Source organism: Mya arenaria, chromosome 4 (assembly GCF_026914265.1).
Source record: "Mya arenaria isolate MELC-2E11 chromosome 4, ASM2691426v1".
Lineage (NCBI taxonomy): Eukaryota > Metazoa > Mollusca > Bivalvia > Myida > Myidae > Mya > Mya arenaria.
Genome location: NC_069125.1, coordinates 13,223,367 through 13,241,358, shown reverse-complemented (window position 1 = coordinate 13,241,358; position 17,992 = coordinate 13,223,367). Strand labels below are relative to the sequence as shown.

Sequence of the window (17,992 nt, the reverse complement as noted above, 5' to 3'; positions counted from 1 at the left end):
CGTCAAATGGCCATAACATTGCTATATATGGGCAGTATTGACTTCCGATGGTGTAGCCCCAAAAGTACGTCCCGTCTCACGTCATTTCCTGAAGCCGCCCCTGAACTTAGTTATAATACAAATAAGGTCGTTAATCACTTTAATGAAATTTAAACAGTTCCCTTACTTATTATTTCCCTTTGATACAATAAAAATCTGATCGTAGTTTCACTTTCGTTTTGTATTGTTTAAGCCTTTTGAGACGCCCCTCACAGATGATGCGCACGCATATCGGACAGGTCTATTCATTTATTTTAGGTAGTCGACAGAAGTAGCGAGCCGCGGCAGACTTAAAAGTGGCGAAGTTTTTGGATCTTTATTAATTAAGACTGGATAGCCGTCCAATTCTAATTAGTTGGATTCAGAACGCGAAAAGAGTCTGTTCGCTTTGGTTTGCAAAAGATTTCCTCGGATAAAAGCTTAATTTTAAATAAAAAAAAGTTTATGTGAGAGTCTCTGGGCTTATCAGCTTAAATCTCTTTACAGCCGTAGCATCAACACGTCGGCAAGATGGAGCTGAGTAAAATAGTTTTAGTGTTCGGATTAGCTGTGGTCGGTACGATTCTTGGACAATTTAGTGAAGTAAAAGTAAAGCACTTTACGGGCTGCGAGTCCGCCGGACTTTGTTGTCAAGAAAAAAATAACACGTGTTATGTACCAAATTCTCGGAAAATGGATGGAACTATCGGCAACTGTTTCTGCGATAGTAAATGCATTCAAATGAAAGACTGTTGTTCAGATTTCCAAGACACATGCAAAGGTAAGCGCTACTCGGTGTGTCAGTAATTAGACGCAGATTTTGTGTATCTACCGCTCTCAGAATCATTTTATGCTCGTGTGCTCCGTGCAACTCGTTTGATAGATTGCACCTGTTTTAAAGAATGCTGTGTGTGCAAATTGTAGTACTGTAGACGCGTATTGTGTATGATATACATATATGTTTTGTTTATTTTTTTATTCACCATTTCATACGTTTTATCAAAAAGGGAAGTTAAAAAATGGAAAATTATATGCTGCAATCTTCAACATTTTTGCTTTAAGACATGTAGCATGAAGTTTAAAAGTAGCGTTTTCAGTTTTGTTTTGAAGTACATGTACAATAAATGTACCAAGAATTTCTTTCAGTGTTTGTGAATCAGTAGAGCAGCGTGTTAATGAAGTATTTAACAATGTGGTCAAAATAGATGTTCTTTGTAGCACAGAAAGCAGCTGAGTAATCAAGCATATTTTCAGATCTTTTGATTTTATGATAATTTCATTATTGGGTGAAAGCTGGTGTTGTTGTTTTTTTCAAAGACATGGCAAGCTTGGCCTAATGATTTCTTGAAAGAGTTAAGAAGATCTGAGGGCTAAGTGGCATTATTGCTTTGGGGGCATGTTTGAAAAAACAATGTAGGGTCTGTTATTTTTTCTGTACAGCTGTTGAGTTCAGTACAGTTTTGAAGTCTTGAACCATTGATCAAAATTGATCATGAAGCAGTTGTTCACTAAATATTTTTTCTTTGTGCTTTTTGTCATGTTTATTTTTTATGGGGGTCTCAACCTTTTCATGGCGTAATTTATTGCTATTCATTTAAATTGCTTGCGTTGATTTTTGTCATAACCCTCTGAGGTATTACGACAATGTGGTCTTTGTTAATGATGTTATTAAAAAATCATTTTAATTAACAGAACATCAAATATCTACTTGATTCATTATAGCCATGTCAGTCTTTATTATCCTCAATTTAATCGCAAAGATCATTAAGCTCTTTAAAAAAAACTTTCTCTGTCTGTTAGAACGTTATCTTAAAAAGTTTCGGCAGTCGGAAAATTGACACCTGAATTTTTTTCAATCAGACATTTAATACTTCGTATAACATGACCTTGTATATCAGTTTAAGCCAAATTGGACCGCCAAACACCTGCACAGGGATTTTCAGTTTTTCTCTTACTCATTGTAACTTTTATTAATGTTACTGACAAATGAGAACGAAAAAAAAATTACTGAACGTTCAAAAGAGTAGCGAACCAGAGTTTATCAGTGATAATATTTGTTTCATTAATCAGTTTGACATTTCTCTTCAATGTCCGTAAAAATAATTTCTGCTGACTGTAAGACTTTTTTGTGAATCGCACGTTTCTGATGGACCGTTGAATCGTAGGAGAAGATAAAATATCTTTTGTATTTACACTTTAAAAAAAAAGTAAACAGAGCGGTATGAGCTATTGACGATGTCTCCAAGTTCAATGACTCAAATTTGTGGAACAGGTTCTGAACTTTTCGAAGATAATGAAATAATTGATTTGATATTTATTAGGTCATACTGTATAAAAGTGTTGGCGGTGTCTGTGTGTGTTTAATTTAAAGGAACATATCAAACATTAAAAGTAAACTTAAGATAACAGCGTCTTTTTTCAATGAACGTGTTGGGAAAATTTTGAAAAACTTTAAAAATGAATGGCTTTACTAAATTGTTTAAACTCCACCCACTTCTGAGATTAGAAAAATGAATATTTCGTCACCAATGTTTTCCAAGGGCGACTGAACTATGTGTTTGATCACAAGCATTAAGTCAATATTTAAGCCATTAATTTATCAGTTCATTAATTATTTTAGTCTTAATGACACCCTGGGTGCTATCACCGTGGACATCTTCATGTCATGTGGAGATATCAGATCTTGATCTTCACACCTTGCAGCCATAGACAGATGCTGACCAGTGTATTCAGGACACTGGTCATTGTATTGAATCAGTTACATGATGGTCAGGTACAAAGACACCTGTTCAATACACTAATTCCTAAATTATGCCAATTATGTGGTCAAGATAACCAAAGGTTTATTACCTTGCAACTGCATACAAGTGGATCTTTAAATGAGGATTTCATGGTAAATTAGGGGTTTTTCAAAACTACCCTGGGGAAATTGTCTTCAAATGGTGGGTGGGGATCATCAATATGCAATGAAATTACATGTTCATCTCAGAGGCATTTATTATTCATGGGTTTCATTTGAAAATTGCTAAAAGTAGACAGGAATAAGGGATAAAAAATAATCATGACCCCGGTCCCCGGCATTACGTTTCAAATGGGCAGCAGAAATGTGTTCTGGTGGGTCAGAAATCATTTGCCTATTTTTTTACTGATTTTTTACTGGAATACAGGGTCATGTTAAAAGACCCGATTATTGGCTGTTATTAAAATTGCAACATAATATAATTTATAGAATTATGCACATTCATTCAAATGCACACTGTAACTTGTAACAAGCAATATCAGGTTTTGTGTCTAAACTTAAGTAGTCAGGTCATGGGTCAGGACGGTCCACCTTTCCTTGTGTGTGCAGTTGACAGGTAACATGGAGGTTACATAAACATTTGTCTAGCGGGCCTGGCCTGTCGTATGACGTAATTAATCGTACAGTTTTTAAAATGTGAAGTAAACTTGATGTAATTGTTAATGCAGTTGGGCAGAACACTATTCTTTAACACCCTGTGCTGTTTAGTATACCATGCCATAATATGTACTAGCTCTGATTCCAACCTACCCATAGAATTCTTACCCCACCCCCATCTTTTATATGAAGTTGATCCAATCCTTTACAATTTCTCTTACATGTCTGTTAGCTGCTAATGAAAAATTTTTCATTCGATTCAGAAGGCCTATTTAATCAAATGTTTTTGCAAACTCTTTTTTGGTAAAAAAGAAAAAAAGAAGAAAAGACAGGTTTACATATTGTTTATCATTTTACATGATTGACAACAAAAAGGAAAAAAACGAACATTGTCGTGGTCACAACCCAGGCTGCAGGCAACCATTTCGACTGAAATTTTGCGCTGTGCTGTTCTGTGTTTTTTTTTTAAGTTTTCAAGCTTTATAATAATATCTTCAGGGTAAGTCAATTAAAGCATCTTTTATAAATGTGATATTTTTTATAAAACTTTTTAATTATGGAGTGTAGGCGACATTTAATAAATTGCTAGGTATGGGTTTCCTGACACTGATTCACGAACCCATCAAGGGACTTGCTCATGTTTTTTACCCTTTTTTATGACGAATTAAATGTGGGGCAAATGATTAGGAGTGTTTAGACTAAGATACTGACGGCTTGAACCCTTCACTAAATGTTGATATATTGTCTTTGAAGTCCACAATTTTCAAGCTTTCAGTAATGTTCAACTATATAAAGGTTAAGTAAAATATCCTTATGTTTGTGTATGAGTCCTTGTGGGAGTTTGGTTTTGTTGTCAGTTTTCTAGTTTTTCATTTGCTGTATTGTAGTGGGTTTGCTCCCCAATGTATATAAAACCAGAATATTTTTTTATACTTTAAGTGTTTTTCTTTCTGCAATTTTTGGTATCAAAGAGTATAAAGTTATAATATAGGTACATTGTACATTTTATTTTCAGATGCATAAATATGAAAAAATGGGTGCCAAAATTCGAGTGAGTTCCATTAAGCCAAAATCGCTTAGCCTCTCTTGGGGTCATTATTAAGTTTTTGTTTATGCACTGACTGAGTTTGTTTTTTTCATTACGGAATTGAGGGTAAGGAAATAAAAAAAAAAACATTAAAAAAATACATACCTACCAACGCCTTAAAATGTTTGGAAACGCCTTACAAATAATTTTAATTGTGACGTTAAAGCATGGAATTCAGACACCAGCGTAAGTTAGTTGAAAATCAAGGGTCTGAAGCCTCACAGTATTCAGATATTTGTCAATTTGTGTAGGTACAAACTAACAATTTGTAATGTGAAGTAATCTTAATGTCCATAAACATTGGACAATAAACATTGATGAACAGTAAATTATATTGCACTAGCTCTTGAAAGTACACAAATATTTGGTGATGTTTTATGGTTTTCTGTTATGGGTATATTGGCCAGCACTGATTTTACAAGACGGTAAACAATCAATTCCCGATATTTCCGTGTAAATGATCACTTGAAATTCCTTCAGGGACTTCATAAAGTCTTTATAAATTCTTCTATAATATATAACTTGACTTGTATGTTGATGTATATTACTTGACTTGTGAATTTTATCATTTACTGCTTAAAGAGATGCACCATATTAGCTTCGAGTTTTTTATCTGAAATTGGGAACTTTTTGAATTTTAACAAAATATGCGCTGACTAGAATTAATTATAAGAGATAGTTGTAAATTTTTATAAATGTGATCATGGCACAGAAAAATATGTTGCCAATCCAGGGATCAAACCCAGACCTAAAGCCTTAATGTAAGTCAGGGGGCAGTATAATCAAGAATCATATGTAGGAGCATTTTTGTAACCTGGAAGGACTTAAAGGGACCAGACACCAGATGATACAATTGCAAGAAAAAAAAGAAAATTGTCAAACACGAACATGAAATTGATATCATTGTGTGCAACGTATTGAAACGCTAATGACACATGTATCTTTCACAGTTTTTCCGTATTTTTCAAAATTTCAAATTTACTTAGTCTGTCTACCATGTAAATTTAAAATAAGCATTGGTATATATATATGTATCTGTACTAATCACTACTAACTTTCATATGCCAAACATAAACACTATAAAATGTGGAAAACCATTATGCACCATGCTTTAAATGGGTAAACCCAGCCGAGAGAGGGACAAAATATTCATTTAATAATGTAAAGTCATGAATTATCTGCCTCATACAAGCTCGTATTGACAATTCTAGACTTTTTTTGAGGACATATTGTATTTGCCAATTTTGGGACCATCTGGTGTCTAGTCCCTTTAAGACAGTCCAGTACTAGTGTTGACAATATCTCCTCTCTCCTTCTGCAGCACTTTGATACCCTGTCCTTTCAAAATCCTGGCTAAAACCCTGGGTATATATCAATAATTGCAAAGTAATTATCACTGTTGAATTTTGTTTAATTATCATTCACTTTAATTAAAACGTCTGCAAGATTTTAACAAGATAATCATTTTGAATGCACGATTGTTAAACTTAACATTGACTTAAAAGATTCGATGACATTGAATCACTAAATTAAAGACATGATGAAATTACCAAAATAATGAATTCATTTATAACTTTTATGCGTAAAAATCAAATGAGTTCTTATGTCTCGACCAATTTTAAATTCTCATTTTTTCCTACCTTTATCAATATAATTAAAGCATTCAGTGATTGTGAAGCTAGGCATTCGTTTTCCTGCATTTTTAAAACTGTCTGGAGTTTCAAGTTTATTAATTATCATCCTGTTTTTTTAATACTTGATAAAGCCTTTGATGACGTAAACATTTGAAAAAAATGCTAAAAAAAACGAAAGAAATAAACCAGATGAAATTGTAACTATTTTATATGTATGATAAGTGTGTCAAGCAGATAATGTCCATTCATTTTTATCAGTTAAGATTAGGTAATCAAAAATACATTTGTACGACTGATTTAAAAACTATACCTGTCACTATAGATGAGAGATATGATTAAAACAGTAATTCGTGTTTTGCATTTTACTATCTAACATAAAGTGTACAGAATTATGTAATGTGCGAGCCAAATAAACACCAACAGATCCCTTCAGAGAAAAGCATGCTCGACCCTGAAGGGGTCCACTGGTCTTTATATACATTAAATTCTCTATTCACACAGAACCCGGGCTTTAATTGCTAATTTGCATATTACCAACCAAGTTAACATATATGTAATATGAACGTACTTCCGTCTACAACGGAATGTTATACTATGAACGCACATCCACCGCCTACAGCGGACCGATACATTACCAACCAAGTAAACATACGTACTATGAACGTACTTTCCAGCTATAACAGAATGTTAAACTATGAACGCACATCCGCCGCCTACAGCGGACCGTTACCATTATATATAATGGATTATATAATTTAACTACTGTCAAATGTATAAACCTGGATCATTTATCCACAGGCTATCTTTTGGCTAAATTGCACATATAAGCAATTTGATTGGTCAACAGTTATAATTGGATAAATATTGACCAATCAATAAAGAATATGGCTAAATTTAAGCAAACTAAAGGGGAATAACTCATAAAGTATTGTACCCAGATTGATGGAACAATGTATAGTTTTGAGTAACTGTGAGTTTGATATGTTGCTCGATATTTCATGATCATGCTGACAACATTGGCGATGATAATTATACCTCTGCGCTTAATTAATATGACGATATTGTAACCAAGGTCAGATCCAGAAATTCAAAATTAGAGGGGCGAAAGGTATAGGGCATAAAATATTTGCATGGGGAGTTGGGTTTATTTATGCAAACCCGAAGAAATTTTTAACAATTTCTAGTTGGAAATGATGGTTTTAGGGGGGGGGGGGCACCACTTTAATGTTGTTGCACATCATAAAAAATATTCTGTAAATGAAATGAAAGTGATCCGCTGGTTGAGATTTTAGGCAATCTACTCCTTAAATAAATAAAACGTATTCTGAAAAAATGTTTGCATGTTTTTTTTGTCATTTGATTAAGTCAGGTTTACCTGCACTTTGAAATTTAAGTATCTTTAAGCAGCCGTTAACATCCTGCTCGTGGTTAAAGTTTATGTTCATTAACAAAATTTTCCCACATGATCAGCAAGCGACAGACCGAAAAATCTTTATTTGAAAGTATACTGCTGATATTGAATTTATTTCTTTGGAGATATATGCACCTAATTTCGCCATTAGCAATGCAATTCACGAACAGCTGTATTTAATTTTCAGCCAGAATTCATTCATGCTTTTTTGGTGGTATTTATATTTCATTTATGTTTGTAATAGTTCAAGTTTTCTATAAGTGAATTCATCTTAACTTAGCTGTTAAAAAAAGAAGTAATTCAATAGGATATGATACAGTTTTTCTTTAATTTTAAACACACCTATCAATATAGCCAGGAGATTGCAAAAACATCATAAGCTTATTCTATGCTTATAAGGCCATCATTATTATTTTACCCAGCGACCCACTAGAAAAGTATTTTGCCAAACCCAGATAATTTTATTAAGCCGAAATTAAGTGTCTGCACCTGAAAGGTGTGAAATAAGCTTCTTCTTCTTTTGTCCATCGTGGATGGCTTAAATAAAATAGGTTTGGATGGAATCTAGGTGCTTAAACATTATTTTAGCATCAATAATTATAACAAGCCCACATTATTTTAAGGTCCATAACTAAATATTTTGAGATTCAACTTTTCTGTAGTCAAAGGATTGCCAAAAACGCTTGTTGCAATTGCTTGTCACCCTTATTTGACCCCTCGATGTATCACAACCCATTTTGTGGATGCTTAACCTTCCATGAGTAGACTCATGTTGACGTACATGTGTGGCGTCCATGTTATTAGCACTCGGGCACAAGAATTTCAAACTCAAACTCAATGTGTTTGCTTAATATATTAATTTTGTTTTTCCAAAATTTTTGTAACACTACGTCATCCAAAAGAAGAGAGGATGCCTTTGGACTTACATTCTGTCACATAAGTAAATCATTAAGGAAAATAGGATCATTTTTCATAGAATAATGAAAAGTTGATACCTTGTTAAAAGGTTGTTGGCTTCTCGCTTTGTTTGGAATACATGAATTACTATGAACTTAGGGACTGTGAGTAAATAGAAAGTGTGAAATTAATTGAATGAGCTGTCCAAGGATGAGCCTTTCTTTATTCAGACCTGCACATCTGGCTAGATTCATGGATATCTTAGGGTCATTTTAATGAACTAGAAAACTTCAACAGAAAGTTATACACTTAAAATATGTGCATGTTTTAATTGTTTGTTGGAGTCTGGGCTATTTACAGAAAAAAAAGAATGGCGTAACATCGATGAGTGTTTATAAGCCAGGTAACCCGCTCTATTTTCTGTTGATTGTCAAAATTGGACTCAACTTATTTGGTGTTTATGTTGTTGAATCTGGTTAAAAATAATCAATGGAAAATTAGAAAAATCCATGATTGTCATTGGCACACACAAAAATGCAAATCTGGTGAGTGGGGTTTTGGCTCCTCCTCTGAAAGACTTTTGCTCTCTCTGGTTGAAAAAGGTGTATTTCATAAATTTATATATTTTCTCTAATATTGACTTGAAAAAGTACACAGGGCACTGGCTTGCACCAGATGCACCCCCCTTTTGAGCTCGCTAGTGATGCATACCCCCCTCTAAATCTGCTGGTGATTCACCACCGTCTATATTGTTATTGATGCATCCCTCTCTTAATCTGCTAATGGGGCAATTCCCCCCTCTACATCCACTAGTGATACATTCCCCTCGAAATCCGTTAATGATGCATCGATCCCACTCTAAATTTGCACGTGATGAATCCCCCTCTAAATCAGGAACTTAATTGTGATGTATATCACTAGATGATACATGGGAAGTGGAAATACGTGCACAATACTAGAACAGTTATTGACTTTTTCTGGAATATCTCGCAGGGGTAATTATCATGGACAAACAATGGCACAAAAAATATGTTTTATGTACATTGGCCTACAAATTGATCAATCATAACTTTTTAGATTACATTTTATCATAATAGTCAATATTACTCTGTATAAAGTACAAAGTTATTATTTTGACTTTGAGGTCAAATTTGATTATTATTAAAAATGATAAATATAATTATTATTATCATTATTATTATCATTATTATTATCATTATTATCATCAAAACTGTTCTAAAAAAGGCTATTGTTGTTGTAAAGATGTAAGTGAATAATGGTTAACGGTAAAAAAAAAACTTAATTTATCACAACAACAAACATTGAGGTTGATATGTTAAATTGTGCAAGATCTATTTTTCAAAGTGACAAAGCTGTCTGTCCACCTTAACTAATGATCTAGCCAAGTTAGGGGATGTTATGTCCGGTAGTCACCCTAGGTTGACCCCTGGATGGACACCTCCCATTTGAAGGGTCGTTAGTTTTAACGGCCAGCTTTAATTGCTCAAACACTGCGCTAATGAAATCTTAAAACACCAGTCAAAAGTATAGATAAAGGTGTGCTTTAGATGTATACAAAAAAATTAAATGCATCTTAAAGACAAACCTCTATGCTGTTACAAGAAACTTAAGGGACAACCTCATTAAAGGGACTTGACACCAATTGCAAGAAAATTGTCAAAATCTTACAAAAAATTACCATTATTCTTTACAACCCATTGAATCTTACTTACTGATGTTTCCCGTCACATACAACACATGCATCTTTTGCATTTTTTGTGCAATTTTTCATTTCGAAATTTACTGGGGTTTAAAAATAGCATTGGTATATTTATCTGTACTCACAACGGATTATGCACTATTTTTAAATAAGGAAACTCCGATGAGACAGCAACATGATGATTAATTGTTACATTGTATTATCGGCCTCATACTAGCTCACATTAGCAATTCTAGGCTTGTTTTGAGGAAAAACTGTATTTGCTGATTTTTGGACCATCTGGTGTCTAATCCCTTTAATAAGCTGCAATAAATTTGTTCCATTCACAGATTTTTTTTTTATTAGGCTCTATGAGTCGTAATTTGTCGTGATTTCTTTTTTTAATCAATGGATAAATCTTATCAGTAGTTGATTTTAAAACAAGTTGAGCATTTAAAAAAAACATTGGGGCTTCACAAAGTGTGCCACAATTGTGATCATGTAACTTTCATTCCTATATGTAACAGTGAAAACTTAGAATATTGAAGAAATATTACACACCACTGAGGGTCATATGACATTATAAGGACCAGCCTGTCAGCCGCCAAAGGTGTATATGGACTGAGGCGTTAGGCGAGGTCCATTCACCTTCGGGGGCTGACTGACCGGTCCTTATAATGCCATATGGCCCGAAGTGGTGTGTTATATTTCTTATATTATACCGAACACTTTTCATTACAAGACAATATCTTTAAAGCGATTCAAATGTGTTTTATTCAACAAACCTGATAATGTTTACTTACGACAAGTTTTCATCGTTGTGAAAATAGCAAGCCGCACTTACGAATCGTATGACGTCAGCGGTCCATATTGCATTTTTGGCGAGGTCCAGACCGGCCAAAAATATAATATGGACCACTGACATCATAAAACAGGATTTTCATCAAAATACAGTGATAAGGACCGATCGAGGTTATATATATAAAGAAGGGACAAATTTATGTGAGGTATTAATATTCATGTATATATATAGTACTGATTTCATTAAAGATTGAAAAAAAAACATTTTTATGGCTAACATTGTAACATTTAATATTGCATCCTCAATTTCTCATCCTCAATTTCTCTAAAATGATCCTGTCAGCTTCATATCATTGAAATGGGATTTTCCCCCTTTGTAGATAAAAAGCCATTCAAATGTTATCTGTTTAAAATGTGTTTCTTTTTTAGATACAGTACCAGTACAGTTACACTAAGTAGATATTTTGATGAAATTTGGTTTCAAATTAGGTTGGATGTTTATTTTTGTACTTGTTGCAGCAAATATGAACTTATTAAATCCTTAAACCAAATAGAGAAAGATTTATTTATCAATTGTATCCTACTTATTTGATTTCATTGCAAGTAGACTGTGCATATGCAAATAGTGCCTTGCCGTGCTGCATTTTAATCCCTTAAGCGTATTTAAGGTTGGAACTTAACTTGTCATCAAGTAAATAAACATACTTTATTGCTATTTGACGATAATAAAATGATGAAAGTGTCTGAGATTTTTAGTGCATTGGTAAATAAATGTAGGTGAATTTCTCATTTAAGCTTGAGTCATTTCAGACGTAATGAAATAGATTGCGATGATGTCCCACTTTTTTAAGGTGATAAAGATTATGGACAATTTGGAAATCTGACAGAATTGAATTATTGTTCCAAGTTTCTAATATTTTATGAAGACACTTAAAAAACTGGCATCGTCCTTTTTGTCATAATGATATGCAATTCAACACCTCTATTTATAGCCTCATAGATATGCCTTTTTACTCCTGTATCCATACACTCATATTCTTTTAATCATGTAAAATGATGTATTATTGGCTTCATACTAGTTTTAATTGATGATTCTAGGCTTGGTTTGAGGAAATACTTTTTTGCCAATTTTTGGTTCATTTGGTGTCTAGTCCCTTTAAAGCTGCACTCTCACAGATTTACCGTTTTGACAACTTTTTTTTTTGTCTTGGAATGAGCAAATTTTTGGGTAAATTATATCTACAAACTACTGATATAAGACTGCTGACAAAAGATCAGATCGCAGATTTTCATTTTTCTGTTCGAAAATTAATGTTTAATGGCTTAAACCATTACTAACGGTTTAAGAAAATTGCATTTTAAAAACATCAATTTTATAACTTAAATATAAAAATCTGCGATCTAATTTTTTGTCAGCAGTCTTATATAACTCGTTTCCATGGAGTTTCACAGTAATTCGCTCGTTCCAAAGCAAAAAATAAAACAGTTGTCAAAGCCTTCCATCTGTGAGAGTCAGGGTTTGAATTTAGACTCGCATACTCGCAAAATGCGAGCGACATTTGCAAATTGCGAGTGACTTTTATTCAAGCTCGCAAAATTCTGTGAGTGGCTAAATTTTCTAGACCATACAATTTTAAAAAGGAAATCTGTAGCGTGCTCGCCGAATGAGTATTACCTGATGGCGAGGGAAAATATACCCGTCCCCCTCAAAGTGAAAAATGTCAAACACTCAAGATTGATACTTTTTAATATTCAAGTATGTCTTATATCTACTTTAATTAGACTATATATAAGGAAATAAAGCAAATAAAAAATTAAAATTGCAAGTTGATTTTTCATTTTGCGAGTGCTCCTCAAAGTTAAATTCGAACCCTGAGAGTGCAGCTTTAAGATGTTAACTCATTATTTTTTAAATTAATCATAAAGAGCTATCATATAATAGCCTTATCTATTGATATGATTTACAAACTCAAATTAACCTTAATTATGATTGATGTTCATTTCAATGTTTAAAATTTAAAAAAGGAATGATTGAATATCATGTTTAGATACATTTCAATTTGTAGGATATTGTCATGCGATATATTAATTTTGCAACACATTAATTTTAAGAGATAAAAATCATAATTTAAAATTGGTGGGGTGAATGTTTTTGTGCCTTTATTCATTAAACAAATTGATTTTTTATCATACTAGCATCAAACTATTTCAATTATCGTTCAAGCTCAGTGGATTCTGAGTCACTAAAATAGACTTAAGTTTATATAAAAAGTAAGTTTGAACCTCTGACTTGTGATGTTTGCTGCATTTTAGCAGACAAATGACCAATCAACCCAGTCATGGTATTTTAATAACATCTTGGATTCCCGGATTCCCGGACAGCCGTGTCATTATGAACAGTCTCAAGTCTTGAGTCGAGACTCAGAGTCGAGACTCAGACTCAGAATAACAATTTTATTAGATTTTGAACAATCATCCTGATTTTGTTCGCTTCACAAAAATAAATGTAAAATAAAAAAAGAATAAATTGCCAGCAAATTATATCTTAAAACCTCATATATAAAGTTTCAATAAAATGATTATTTGCAGTTAAATTACCATTTGAGTCCGACTTAAGATTTAAGACTGTTCTGTAATCATGGCCTCATGTAGGTTACAACTTGGTTGATGCTTAAAGTTTGTTGTTGGTAAAAGTTTGCCTATATAAATCACTTAGCCACCGCTGATTAGGATCGCAGGACAAATTCACATATTATCATTAAGAAGAGCTCGGACAACCAAAAAAATTCATGAAGCAGATTTCAACCGCAAAATTTCCATTTAGTAACGAAAACAACTGCCCATTTAGTCAAATTGTTATCGGTTTCATTAAATGAGTTATTTAGATTAGCTACTAGCGCAGGCTAGTGTAGAGGCATTTCCATTTTTGAGGCATTTCCTGCTGAACACTAAGAAATTTATCTATTATTTTAGTGGGTGCCCGGTCTTCCGACTTGCTTGTTTAGAAAACGAAAATAAAGACTAACTTTTACATAGAATTTGTAGTTATTTAGAAATGCTGCTATTTTTCTCACATTATCTTTACTACAGTAACTGTTGTTGAGTTTTACATGACCATCGCACATTATAATGATAGATGGACAATTTGTTGATATCTGATGGCCTGAAATGTCCCAATCTTCCAGCCCAATGACTTTGAATTCGCTTAAGAGAAACCTAGCATTGCCAAATGCGGTCACAGGGAAAGAGGACCTTTAAAAATATTCGAAAAGTTGGTCATTCTTTACATGGAATGCTTTTGTGGGTGGGTTTTAGGGGCTGTCAAGGTCCCTTCATTTTCCTCAAATATACAAACATGCAGTTATGACAGAAAATGTGTGACATTCGCTCATCTGTCCTTAAATGAGAAGAATAAATGCTGTCCATTATTAAAGAAAATCCCTAAGTATCAACCCTTTTTTTCTTCCAGATTTTTTTTTGTCTAAGCTGGATAACTTTTGGGAGTGCCTGTGTGAGATGCACCACCAAAAGAATCTGCTAGTGATACTTCCTGTACAGAAGTACAAAATGAAAGTGATAGCCATCTTCTTGTACCTCTTCAGCGATTATCTCATGTTCTATGTAAACCTAATCTTCAGAATCTGATACCATCACACCTACTGACACTGCTGTTGGAATTTCGAGTAGTTTGGTTGGAATGGAGTTAATTTGTTTTAATTAAGTTTTTTTGGCAGTTATAAATATGCTGATGTTGTAAAATCAGGCTTAAGATAATTTGTTTGTATGGAATTTAAACTTAAGTGCATAAAATGTCATTGATTGTGTTTAAAAATTCATCAACATTTGTTTTTAATAAGATCTTGAACATTTCTTGCAATCTGATTGTATTTACAGACAGTCCATGACCGCAAAAGTTCATGGCGTTCATGAACCAATGATTTTGGTTTGGAAAGTACTATAAAGTAACATTACACTGGGGAAATTAAGATGTTTGAAATTATAAAAAAAATCAGAGAGAAGGCTGTAACTGATGTTTGCAAAACTCGTAGCCCAATCCAAATTGCATGCTTGATTTTATAACGTCTGTTCCATTAAATATTGTGTTTAACTTGGCATTGATATTCACTTTGCCATATTTGTTCTCATAGAATAAAAAATATTACTAAATTGATTAATATTTTGTCTTAATTACATAAACTCTTAAAGAAATATTGCATATGTATAATTATTATGCCAAAAAGATTTCTCTAATATTTAAAGTCAAATTTTATTCGATATGTTTAAGACATAAAACTGGCACAAAGTTCAAGTTGTTTTAAAGAAGCAATAAATCTTACTCCTATAAAAACAGCAATAAAACTCTCCCCCATCGAACATGCACATGACAATCTTCAGCTATCATCATCTGTCTGATAAAAAGCTTTTGTTTGTGGTCCAAGCGGCTTGCACATAAAGTGGTAAAAGGGAAACTGTGTCAAGTATCTTGCTGTGAAATATTACTTAAAACCTTTTCGCTGTTGCTCGGTGACATGGCACAATACCGAGCGCACAAAAAGGAAATAAAATTCAGATTGCAATTAATTTTATTGGAAAATTATCAGGTGCTGAAAATTGTAGTCTTCAGATCAGTGGCAGATCTATTTGAGTGGTGTTAAACAGAATTTAATTAACGAAGACATGATTGTTGAGAGCAACACCCCCTCCCCCCCCCCCCATTTCCTCCCCCCCTCTCTCTTTCTTCCTTGCATATCAGATACTCATTTCTACCCAAATCTTGTGAAAAAAAAATATTTGAAAACTAAACAAATGAGTTTCTGCATATTGTATTTGTTTGGAAAAAGCCCTTTGATAATTAGTCAGTACCAAAAAGCAACGGATTTAATCCTCGATGGATTCCTGGTTTGATTAAACATTATATATTTTAAAACAATTGTGAAGAAAGTTTATGATAACTTATACTTCACTCTTGGTTGCACGATGTTCCTCGCGAGTGACTGTGGTCATGTGTTGTGGGGGAAACGAATACCTGCTGAGGAGAAACTCTTGACTTGGTGACCACTAACCAAACTCATACGCACCAAGGCTGGGAATCGAAACTGGGTCGCCTTGATGAGAAGCGAGTCGGCTAACTATTGTGCTAATACCAGACTGGTTGACCAACATACATGAGAAACAGTTGTGTCCTAGTCCTGAGAAAAAATGTGTCCAATTTTTTTGTTTTCACTCAGTTTACAAAATAAAGTGTAAATCCTCAATTAAAAAAAAAGATATATGCAAGAAAAGTGGGGTGGCTTTAGAATATTATTATACCCCCCAAAACAAAGTTTGGGGGGGTATACTGGAATCGGGTTGTCCGTCCGTCTGTCCGTCCGTTTTTTTTTTGTCCGGGATTCATCTTTGTCGTTATTGAACAAATCTTTTTCAAACTTTCAGATATTAATGGCCATGATGTAAACTTGCGCCTCTGTGAAATTGGTACGGGTCACATGACCCTGACCAGAGTTATCTCCCCTTGATGTGTTAAAGTAGGCAAAATAAGCCCTGTCCGGGATTCATCTTTGTTATTATTCAACAAATCTTTTTCAAACTTTCAGAAATTAATGGCCATGATGTAAACTTGCGCCTCTGTGAAATTGGTACAGGTCACATGACCCTGACTGGAGTTATCTCCCCTTGATGTGTTAAAGTAGGCAAAATAAGCCCTGTCCGGGATTCATCTTTGTTATTATTCAACAAATCTTTATCAAACTTTCAGAAATTAATGGCCATGTTGTAAACTTTCGCCTCTGTGAATTTGGTACAGGTCACATGACCCTGACCAGAGTTATCTCCCCTTGATGTGTTAAAGAAGGCAAAATAAGCCCTGTCCGGGATTCATCTTTGTTATTATTCAACAAATCTTTATCAAACTTTCAGAAATTAATGGCCATGTTGTAAACTTGCGCCTCTGTGAAATTGGTACGGGTCACATGACCCTGACCAGAGTTATCTCCCCTTGATGTGTTAAAGTAGGCAAAATAAGCCCTGTCCGGGATTCATCTTTGTTATTATTCAACAAATCTTTTTCAAACTTTCAGAAATTAATGGCCATGATGTAAACTTGCGCCTCTGTGAAATTGGTACAGGTCACATGACCCTGACTGGAGTTATCTTCCCTTGATGTGTTAAAGTAGGCAAAATAAGCCCTGTCCGGGATTCATCTTTGTTATTATTCAACAAATCTTTATCAAACTTTCAGAAATTAATGGCCATGTTGTAAACTTTCGCCTCTGTGAATTTGGTACAGGTCACATGGCCCTGACTGGAGTTATCTCCCCTTGATGTGTTAAAGTAGGCAAAATAAGCCCTGTCCGGGATTCATCTTTGTTATTATTCAACAAATCTTTATCAAACTTTCAGAAATTAATGGCCATGTTGTAAACTTTCGCCTCTGTGAATTTGGTACAGGTCACATGACCCTGACTGGAGTTATCTCCCCTTGTAGGCAAAATTAGCTTTGTCCGGCCTAACTCCAGGGCAAACAACCTAGACATGGAGGGGTGGGGGGTATTCGTTAGCCTATGGCTTACAGTTCTAGTTTTCGGTTGGTCAAAACGGGCTCTGAATAATGGCAGACATTTAGAAGCCACTTATAAACAGGATGCTACCATAAATAGCTGGACTGGTACTTATTTTGTAAATTGTTTTATTCCGAATTCCCATAATAGGGGGCGTTGAACATTCTTCTCAAACCTTTGAGCTTTGTTTGCCGAAATTGCTTGTAAATATTAGTAATAATGAAACAACAACATAACTGACCAATTTGTGGAGGCGTTGTCCATTGGGATGATAGCTTAACAGTATATTATCCCTCATTACCAACAAAATATACCTCTAATTTACTTCTGCGACATTATTTTCCTCGGGGCATGAACGCTTGGTCAATGCTCTTTCTCGATCTTGGTTGTAATAGCAACACTATATGCCTTTCAACCAGGTGTCTGTGTAGTTAGAAATTTCGTAAAAATAATGGTAAAATTTAATTAGATTTTCAAGAGGTTTCGAATAC

The 17,992-nt window shown here is 34.0% G+C and overlaps 1 protein-coding gene across 1 annotated transcript in view; it reads left to right on the top strand.

The window, feature by feature from the left end:
• The first annotated feature begins 306 nt into the window (after positions 1-306).
• LOC128231286 (somatomedin-B and thrombospondin type-1 domain-containing protein-like) overlaps positions 307-17,992 on the top strand; it is a 47,496-nt gene continuing 29,810 nt past the window's right edge. Inside the window, exon 1 of the mRNA XM_052943911.1 lies at positions 307-799. Within this exon, the coding sequence (XP_052799871.1) occupies positions 550-799 (250 nt within the window). The 5' untranslated portion in view covers positions 307-549. The remainder of the gene's footprint in view (positions 800-17,992) is intronic.